The 10,745-nt window shown below is 47.6% G+C and overlaps 1 protein-coding gene across 1 annotated transcript in view; it reads right to left on the bottom strand.

Moving 5' to 3' along the window:
- Positions 1 to 10,529, bottom strand: part of tbl2 (transducin beta like 2) — a 31,845-nt gene extending 21,316 nt beyond the window's left edge. Inside the window, exons 1-2 of the mRNA XM_038814032.1 lie at positions 10,352 to 10,529; positions 1,909 to 2,039 (exon numbers count right to left, since the gene is read on the bottom strand). Coding sequence (XP_038669960.1) covers positions 1,909 to 2,039; positions 10,352 to 10,478 — 258 coding nt within the window. The 5' untranslated portion in view covers positions 10,479 to 10,529. The remainder of the gene's footprint in view (positions 1 to 1,908; positions 2,040 to 10,351) is intronic.
- Positions 10,530 to 10,745: the final 216 nt, after the last annotated feature.

A 10,745-nucleotide genomic window follows, 5' to 3' on the forward strand; every position in this document is an offset into this window, starting at 1 on the left:
ATTTTTTGTAGCACCAAGTGTTAATTTGCTTCACCTTCGAGTAATTTGAAGAAGTGTACACATGCGAATCACACGAATACCATGTCCAGATCACAAGGAGCTAATACTGTCACAACCTGAGTTACACTATCATGCAAACAGATAGAGAGACAGAGAAATAGTGTAAGTCAACTCCCATGAAAGTGAAGATGTCCAAATTGCTCACAATAGAATCTGACATCAAGAAGATAGTTACAGCAGATCTAAACGTGCAAAACTTTGCTGGTTAAAAAATATATGACCAGTATCAGGAGAAGTACCAGTATTATATGAGAAGAGAGTGCTGATTGGTTGGCAAATAGACTCTGATTGATACAGGTGTTACCATGGAGAATGCACCAATTAATGGTGACATCCAGTTAACTGCCAAGCATGGTTTGAAATTGAAACCAGGCAGTTTGACTCCAGGGAATGGCTATCACTTATTTTGTTTAGATGAAACAGGTGCAATGTGTGTACATCTCCTTTCTGTCTGCAAAGCACAAGCCCTCTGTGTATTAATATATGTAGCTTCCAGAACATGCAAATGGGAGCCTGACTGACAATCTTAAATTTAGCAAACGTTGCCCAATCAGAGAATCATATCTGATGTTGTACCATTGTGTTTTGAGTTTTGCAAGCACGGGTTGGTTGGGTATGGCCTGCACCTTGCCCATTGCAAACAGTGGAAGGGACATACAGTCTACATACCTAGCATCACACTATTGCCTACATACCTAGCATCACACTGGAGCTAAGATTCATACAACACGTTACTCATCTGTGCAATAGGCAGAACATCATTTTAGCTTGACAGCAGCATCCTGTGAGTGGTGAATACCACTTGCGCTGTTGCTCCATAGTAGCAGTGTGAAACAGCTAGTCTCATCTGTTGCTCACCTATTGAAATGGAGCAGTCAAATGAACTCCCTATTGCTGATATACTAGTTGAGAAATCTGCAGGGGGTTCTTTATCATGGTCTACCACAAACCCACTTCCAATGTTCAATACATGCAATAGGATTCTTACAGTTCTACACGTTATAAGATTAGTCATATCGGCAACCTTGTAAACAGGGCCCAAGCTATTCACTCCTCATGCAAGCTTGATGCTGAAATAGGGCACATCAAAGACATCCTGGGGGGATAATGGACCTTCCGCTGTTCACAACAGGCAAGGTCCAGAACAGGTACCCAGCCATCCTATACTTGCAAACCTCAAAACAAAGGTTCAACATTAGATGTGATCTCATGGTTGGACAATATTTGCGAAATAATCTTCAGTATGCTAAAAAATTACACTGACAATTTAAAATTGTCAGTCGAGCTTGCAGTGTGGTGCATTTGTGTGCATTGGACTAGATATACTAATACACAGAGCTCTGCTCTTTGCAGACACAAAGAACATGTACACACATTGCATCTGTTTCAGCTAAACACAACAAGCGATAACCATTTGTTGGTTCACTCCTCAGGACAATACCTTGATCAATCAGAATCAAGTTTAAATTTTCAAGCAATGCTTGGCAGTTCAATGTCAGTCACCATTAATTGGTGCATTCTCCTTGGCAACGCCTCTATCATCATAGCCCCCGTCTGCACACGGGGAGGATGTGCAGACTCCGCACAGACAGTGACCCAAGCCGGAATCGAACCTGGGACCCTGGAGCTGTGAAGCAATTGTGCTATCCACAATGCTACCGTGCTGCCCTTGTTGGATTTCTACAGATACAAATACGAACAAAACCTTGCCCAATATCACAGAGTACTGATTAGTACTCTTCTCATGCACCATGTTGCTTTCCCAATGGGTGCAAGATGAAAAGTGTCGGCAAAATGTCTATTTTCAGCAATACTAAAGTTCTGCACTACGAAATGACTATTCCTTACCTTTAGCGAAGTGGCCAGCAGTGGGTGGGCAAACACATGTTGCTGCAGCTTTTCTTTACGTGGACGCTGCAACTTTTGCTTCTTCGATGCTGTGTTTCTGTCACTCTCACCATTACTAACTTTACTGTCCTCTGAATGAAACAAGAGATGGCTTCAGTTCACAAACATTTTTAGAATAATTAAACTAAGTACTGTATCTATCTACACCCAGATATCTGTAACCAGTGTTCAATCATATGTGCCTTGTATCGCCAATGAGCAGCAAGGCCAGCAGCTCGGGAGAGGGGCACAGGTAGCAACAAGAGAAGGTAGCAAGAAGTAAGACATTACACCTGCAACTGACTTTAGCCAACGCGTGTATGTGAACATATTAAATTTCATAGATTTCATAGAATTTTACAGTGCAGGAGGCCATTCGGCCCATCCAGTCTGCACCAGCTCTTGGAAAGAGCATCCTACCCAAGGTCAACACCTCCACCCTATCCCCATAACCCCACCCAACACTAAGGGCAATTTTGGACACTAAGCGCAATTTATTGTGGCCAATCCACCCATCCTGCACATCTTTGGACTGTGGGAGGAAACCGAAGCACCCGGAGGAAACCCACGCACACACGGGGAGGATGCGCAGACTCCGCACAGACAGTGACCCAAGCCGGAATCGAAATTGGGACCCTGGAGCTGTGAAGCAATTGTGCTATCCACAATGCTACCGTGCTGCCCTTGTTGGATTTCTACAGATACAAATACGAACAAAACCTTGCCCAATATCACATTCTGCACAATGATATCACCAAAGATATTGCTTTAACACATGATAAAGCTGTCACTCATTTGGATTTCTAGTATTCTGCTATTGTTGCTTAGAATCCTAAGTGAACAATGGATTCAGCACTGACCGTTAATACTGAGCCAGGGAGAAGGTCTCAGCATCAATCCTTGGGGCCTTAGCCTTTCCCAAGCGCTTGGGTTTGGGGTTTGAATGTTTGCCTACAACAGTGACACTTATCTAAAAAAAGGCAGCCTGCTCTCTGGGCATGTACAGAATTCCCTGGATACATCAGTAACATTTTGGTTAGCCAACTTATATTCTGCTTTTCTCCCAAATGTAATACCTTTTTTTTAGTTGAAGAGCTAAAAGACCATTTTTAAAATCGAAGGTGAAATTTATATATATTTTTGTTTAATACAGAATAGGGGATGTGCATGAGGAAGAAAGATAAATAAATGTACCGACCGGACACTTGTTTCAGTTTGCAATGGTTTCCTATAATACATTAATTTTTTTTTTAAACTTGTTTTTATTCAAGAGTTTACAGGATTTTTACAAAGCCACTACCAAAAGAAGGGGAAAAAAACAACTTAACAGAACAAGGTGGGATAACTACAATTTACAAGAGAAATCTATCCACAACCCATACAGTTCCCCACCTCCCACCCCCAGCCCCAGTTTGCTGCTGACCTCCTCACTTAACGTTCCGCGAGAAAGTCAAGGAACAGTTGCCACCGCCTGGAGAACCCCAGCAAGGACCCTCTCAAGGCAAACTTTATCCTCTCCATGCTTAGAAACCTAGCCATGTCACTAACCCAAGGCTCCACACTTGGGGGTTTCGCATCCCTCCACATTAACAAGATCCGTCTCCGGGCTACCAAGGAGGCAAAGGCCAAGACTCCGGCCTTTTTCGGCTCCTGCACTCCTGGATCTTCTGACACCCCAAATTTCACTATCCCCAGACTCAGCGTTACCCAAGTGTCCAAGACCTTGGACATAGCCTTTGCAAAGCCTCGCCAGAATTCTTTAAGCGCAGGGCATGCCAAAAACATATGGACATGGTTTGCTGGGTCCCTGAACACCTCACACACCTGTCCTCCACCCCAAAGAACTTGCTCATTCTTGCCGCTGTCATGTTCGCCCGGTGGACCACCTTAAACTGAATCAAGCTAAGCCTAGCACAAGATGAGGAGGAATTGACCCTGCCCAGGGCGCCTGCCCACAGGCCCTCACCCAGCTCATCCTCCCACTTGCCCTTCAGCTCCTCCACCTCCTGCAGCGCCTGGTATATGTCTGATACCTTTCCATCTCCTACCCACATGCCCGAGACCAACCTGTCCTCTATCCTGCAGGAAAGCAGCAGTGGAAATTCCACCACCTGCTTCTTCAACATAGCATGGTTTTGCAGGTACGTAAAGGTATTCCCGGGGGCAAACTGAGCTTCTCCTCCTGCGCCTTCAGGCTAGAGAAAGTCCCATCTATAAACAAGTCCCCCATCCTTTTGATACCCACTCTGTGCCAGCTTAGAAACCCTCCGTCTATTCTACCCGGGACACCTGTGGTAGTTTCGTATCAGGGTCCAGACTGAGGCCCCTACCTCCCCCGTGCCTTCTCCACTGTCCCCAGATCCTCAGTGCCTCCATCAACACCGGGCTCGTGGTGCACCGTGCCGGCAAAAGCGGCAGGGGTGCCGTTATCAGTGCCCCCTAGCAAGTATCCCTGCAAGAAGCCGCCTCAAGCCGCCCCTCCCCCTACTACCCATTTCCAAATCATGGATATGTTCGCTGCCCAATAATAGCTGCAGAGGTTCGGCAGCGCCAGCCCGCCCCCCCCCAACTGCGCTCAAGAATAGTCTTTTAACTCGCGGGGTCTTGTTTGCCCACACAAATCCCGTGATAATCCTGTTCACCCGCTTGAAGGAGGCCTCAGATGGGAAGGCACTGGAAAACGAACAAGAACCTGGGGAGGACCGTCATCTTCACGGACTGCACCCTGCCCGCCAAGGAAAGTGGGAGCATGTCCCACCTCTTAAAGTCCCCCTCCATCTGATTCACAAACCGAGTTAGATTGAGCTTGTGCAGGGCATCCCAACTCTTAGCCACCCGTATGTCCAAATAGCGAAGGCTCCTCTCCACCATCTTGAGCGAGAGCTCTCCCAGTCTCTTTTTATGGCCCCTCGCAAGGATCACAAAAAGCGCGCTTTTCCCGACATTCAACTTATACCCCGAAAAGTCCCCGAAATCTTTTAGGATCTGCATGACCTCCCACATTCCTTCACCGGATCTGAAATATACAGGAGCAGGTCATCCGCGTACAGTGAAACACGATGCTCCTCCCCTCCCCGAACCAGCCCCCTCCAGTTTCTAGACATCCTCAGCGCCATGGCCAACGGCTCGATTGCCAGGGCAAACAGCAGGGGAGACAGGGGGCACCCCTGCCTTGTTACTCGATGCAGCCTAAAGTACTCAGAGTGCAGTCGGATCGTGGACACACTTGCTACGGGGGGGCCTGATACAGTAATTTGACCCACCCTATGAATTCCACGCCAAATCCAAATCTGCCTAACACTTCCTACAGGTACTCCCACTCCACCCGATCAAAGACTGTTTCCGCATCCATTGCCGCCACCTCTTCTGCATCCCCTCCTTCCGAGGGCATCATGATCATGTTCAGGAGACTCCGCACATTTGTGTTCAGCTGCCTGCCCTTGACAAACCCTGTCTGATCACTCCCGGGACACAGTCCTCAATTCTAGTCGCCAGGATCTTGGCCAACAGTTTGGCGTCTACATTAAGGAGCGATATCGGCCTGTCGGAGCCACATTGCAACAGGTCCTTATCTCGTTTAAGGATGAGCGAAATCAAAGCCCGCAACATCGTCGGGGAAGGGTTCCCCTTTCCTTAGCCTCGTTGAAGGTTCTCAACAATAGCGGGCTCAACAGCTCCGAGAATTTCCAATAGAATTCTACAGGATATCCGTCCTATCCCGGGGATTTGCCCGATTGCATACCCTCCAAACCTTTAACCAACTCCTCCAACTCAATTGACGCCTCTAATCTCTCTACTAGCTCCTACTCCACCTTCGGAAACCTCAGTTGGTCCAGGAATTGCTTCATCCCTTCCCTCCCCTCCGGGGGTTCTGACTCATACAATTTACCATAGAAATCCTTGAAGACCTCATTGATCCTTTTCGAGCTCAGGACTGTGTTACCCCCCCCGTCCCTAATTTCCATGGTCGCCTCCCTCTTCCATAGTTAGTGCACCAGCATCCTACTTGCCTTCTCCCCATACTTGTACACTGTTCCTTGTAACTTCCCCAGCAGGCTCCGGCACTCCTTTAGCAGCCCCTCCTCGGGGGACTCCGCACACCTCCTGTCCACCCTGAGTATCTCGCCCACCAATCTCTCCCTCTCCATCCTATCCCTCTTCTCTCTGGGGGACCTGATAGAAATTAGCTCCCCCCGATAACTGCCTTCAGCGTCTCCCAGACCATACTCCGATAAAATATTAAAGCATGCCGCTGTTCAGAGAGACTTGGGTGTGCTAGTGCATGAGTCACAGAAGGTTGGTTTACAAGTGCAACAGGTGATTAAGAAGGCAAATGGAATTTTGTCCTTCATTGCTAGAGGGATGGAGTTTAAGACTAGGGAGGTTATGTTGCAATTGTATAAGGTGTTAGTGCGGCCACACCTGGAGTATTGTGTTCAGTTTTGGTCTCCTTACTTGAGAAAGGACGTACTGGCGCTGGAGGGTGTGCAGAGGAGATTCACTAGGTTAATCCCAGAGCTGAAGGGGTTGGATTATGAGGAGAGGTTGAGTAGACTGGGACTGTACTCGTTGGAATTTAGAAGGATGAGGGGGGATCTTATAGAAACATTTAAAATTATGAAGGGAATAGATAGGATAGATGCGGGCAGGTTGTTTCCACTGGCGGGTGACAGCAGAACTAGGGGACATAGCCTCAAAATAAGGGGAAGTAGATTTAGGACTGAGTTTAGGAGGAACTTCTTCACCCAAAGGGTTGTGAATCTATGGAATTCCTTGCCCAGTGAAGCAGTTGAGGCTCCTTCATTACATGTTTTTAAGGTAAAGATAGATAGTTTTTTGAAGAATAAAGGGATTAAGGGTTATGGTGTTCGGGCCGGAAAGTGGAGCTGAGTCCACAAAAGATCAGCCATGATCTAATTGAATGGCGGAGCAGGCTCGAGGGGCCAGATGGCCTACTCCTGCTCCTAGTTCTTATGTTCTTATACTCACAGAAACCTCCCCTGTATCATTGGTCGTCACATAGTTTTGGATACTCCTCCTAATCCGCCCACAGACCTCCTCATCCGCCAATAGTCCTACGTCCAGTCTCCATAGAGGGCGTTGGCTTCTGTCCGCCCCAGCCTCAACTTCACCCAGTGCGGAGCATGGTCCGAGACCGCAATGGCTGAGTACTCTACCCCCTCCACTCTCGGGATTAGCACCCTGCTCACCACAAAAAAAAAAACGATCTGCGAGTACACTTTGTGGACATGGGAGAAGAAAGAAAACTCCTTCGCCCTTGGCCGAGTGAATCGCCACGGGTCCACTCCCCCTATCTGGTCCCCCGAGGACCTTGGCCGCTGCCGGTCTCTTACCCGATCTAGACCTAGACCGGTCCAGTGCCGGGTCCATGACCGTGTTAAAGTACCCCCCCCCCCCAATTACCAGACTGCATGACACCAGGTCCGGGAATTTACTCAACATTCGCTTCATAAAATCCGCATTGTCCCAATTCGGGGCATACACGTTCACTAGCACCAACCGAGCCCCGTGCAGCTTGCCACTCACTGTAATATCTCTACCCCCTTTATCCGCCACAATACCCCCCCCCCCCTCAAATTCCACCCGTTTGCTCACCAAGATTGCGACCTCCCTGGTCTTCGCATTAAGCCCAGAGTGAAAGATCTGCCCCACCGATCCCTTCCTCAGCCTCATTTGATCAGCGAGCTTCAGAAGCATTTCTTGTAGCATGGCTACGTCTGAATTTAGACCCTTTAAGTGCGAGAATACACGGGCCCTCTTGACCGGCCCATTCAGGCTCCCGATTATTTTATTTTTTATAAGTGTATTAACCAGAGATACTCTGTATCTTTCCTGATCCCTTTTACAAAAAGTCCAATTATCACTTGGCCTTTTGAACGATTACACAATGCAAACATCCAGATTACTAAGGCAGACTCAAAGCAACAATTGGATAAAAGAGACAGGACATGCACAGAAAGGCAGACAAAAGGTGCATACTTCCTGATACCAACTGCAACACAACAAATCTAGTGCCCATAAAGAACCCTTAAAAAGTCATAGGCCTGTCCTGCTAAACACAGATTGTTTTCAATCTCATCTCGTGCAGTCATACTTATGGTCTCTTCCACTCACAGCTGAGAGACATCAGCAAGTTACCCATGGGCCAAACTCAGTATGGCACCCCCTCCAGCTCTGCCAAGCTTCAGATTCCCACTCCATAGTGACTTCAGGCCAAAGCATCCCTCATGTCCTGGAAAGCATTAACATTCCTATTGCAATGCCACAAAACTCGAGAACCAATGAGCAAGACCAGTGCAGTTAAAGCATACTCCACCTCCCTGGTATGGCTAAACACCAGATAAATTCAACTGGCAAATCACATGCAATCCTGGTATGTAATGCTGCAGGTTAATGCCTGTTGTTGTTAATTGCTCGAAGTGTTGTTGCAACCTCTTAAAAAAAAAAGTAGCCTGCAACCACTTTATGATTGACAATTCCTTACATTAAAATTTCTATTGTAAATAATTATTTAAGCAGTTTCAATGTCAACATAAAAAGCATCAATCAAAATTGGGACACAGGAAGCAAGGTTAGTCAACATAATGTGCAAGCGTGTGTGTGTCCACACCATGCGTTTGCTTCTACTTCCTCAGTTAGTAGAAATAAAACCGAGTAATTGGGAATGTTTCTTTAGACGGAAGAAGCAGTGCTGAGGTTTTCTGCAGGGAACGGCTTAGTTCTTGTGTCAATTAGTTGCCATGTTTGTCAACCAAAAACATCTGTGACTACACTTAGGAAGTATTTCATTGGCTGAAGCACTTTTGGATGGGCATAATAGTTCTTTCCTTTCATACCAGACTCATCATTCTGAGTCACCCCAGTAAAGCACTATGATGAGGAGTGATGGGGGAAGCAGATATTGCTGGAAACACTCAACAGGCCAGGTTGTACCTCTGGTGTTTCTAAGTAAATCCTTAGGGATCCGACACTGACATCCAGAGATTGGTGTGCAAGTGGTCAAACCAAGGAGACAGGCTAGACAGTGGAAGCAGATAGATCAGTGATCTATTCAGATTTATATTAAATCAATTTCTTCCATCATGGGAGTCAGGAGATGCACAATTTCAGACATGATCCAGTAAGAGTATGGTGCTTGTCAAGAGAAGATCACTTTGAGCCAATAATTCCCAAAGTCTCTATAGAATCATAGAGTACAGAAGAGAACCTTCGGCCTATCAAGCCTGCATAGACAAAACTACTCTAATCTATACTAATCCCACTTCCCAGCATTTGGCCTATAATAATAATCTATATTGTCACAAGTAGGCTCACATTAACACTGAAATGAAGTTACTGTGAAAAGCCCCTAGTCGCCACATTCCGGTGCCTAGTCGGGTACAGAGGGAGAATTCAGAATATCGAAACTACCTAACAGCATGTCTTTCGGGACTTATGGGAAGAAACCAGATCACCCGGAGGAAACCCACAGACAGAGGGAGAAATTGCAGACTCCACATAGACAGTGACCCAAGTCGGGAATAGAACCTGGGACCCAGGCGCTGTGAAGCAACAGTGCTAACCAATGCGCTACCTCAAATGTTTGACATTTCAAGTGCTCATCCAAGTAGTTTTGAAAGGATGGGAGGTTTCCTGGCAGTGTATTCCAGATTCCCACCACTCTCTGGGCGAAATTTGTTTTCCGAAAATCCCTTCTAAATGTTTCACTTTAAGATTATTCCCCCTCGTTATTGACTCTTCAACTACAGGAACAGCTGCTTTCTATCCACCCTATCCATGCCTCTCATATTCTTATATACCTCAATCAGGTCCCCTCTCAGCCTTCTCTGCGCTAGCATCTCTTCATAGCTAAAATGTTCCATGCCCGGGCAACATCCTGGTGAATCTCTCCTGCACCCTCCCCAGTGCAATCACAGCCTTCTATTGTGCAGCAATCAGACCTGCACACAATACCCCAGCTGCACCGGAGCACGGGCAGGAAACCCACAGCCCGAATTGAACCCGAGTCCCTGATGCTATGAGCCGGCAGTGTTAACCACTGTGCCACCGTGCTTGCCAGCCTAGAGAAAAAGTAAACAGATAAAGTGTTTATTCTTCCAAAGTGCATCTCCTAACACTTTTCAGGGCTAAAGGCCATCACTGAGGTTCCCCTTGTGTCTGGGTCTGCTCCACCACACTAATGCTTACTGGTGGTCAACAGCAGCAGTCTGGCTGCCTCCAGCTGGCCTTTGCTCTTCTCCCTCTGACATCTTATGAATGGAGTTGCTTTGGAATCCCCGCCCCGCCAGCCAATAGGAAGCGCTGACAGCACCAGTGCAGCCAGCCGGTACTGAGGTCTAGGGCCGGCTTCAAACTGCCTTCGCCCCACTGCCCTGCTCCTCACCCTCATTGACGGTGCTGCCGTTGCTGTCCTGCGGCACGGCTCTCCGCGATCCAGTCACCGCCGCCGAGATGAAGAAAATGAGCGCCCCCAGGAGCAGCGACACGGCGAGGAGAGCGAACGGCTCCATGGGGCCTGGGCTCCAGGGCAACGTCAGCACGCGTGGCAGGGGCGGGAGGTAGTGACGTCAGAGCGTATGACGGTGGCGCGTACCTGACGGTCTGCGCGCGTGGGGCGTGCTTCCTGAAGCCCCGCCCTCTCGAGGCAGCAAATGGCTTGAGCTGGGATGCTTGAAGTTTTTTTAACAGTATTTGTATTGATTATTTACATTTGACTGGTAACTACCCTGTTCCACCAGTATTTACACACTACTTTTTGTTAAATACTTTAAAAAGGC

Source organism: Scyliorhinus canicula, chromosome 12 (assembly GCF_902713615.1).
Source record: "Scyliorhinus canicula chromosome 12, sScyCan1.1, whole genome shotgun sequence".
Lineage (NCBI taxonomy): Eukaryota > Metazoa > Chordata > Chondrichthyes > Carcharhiniformes > Scyliorhinidae > Scyliorhinus > Scyliorhinus canicula.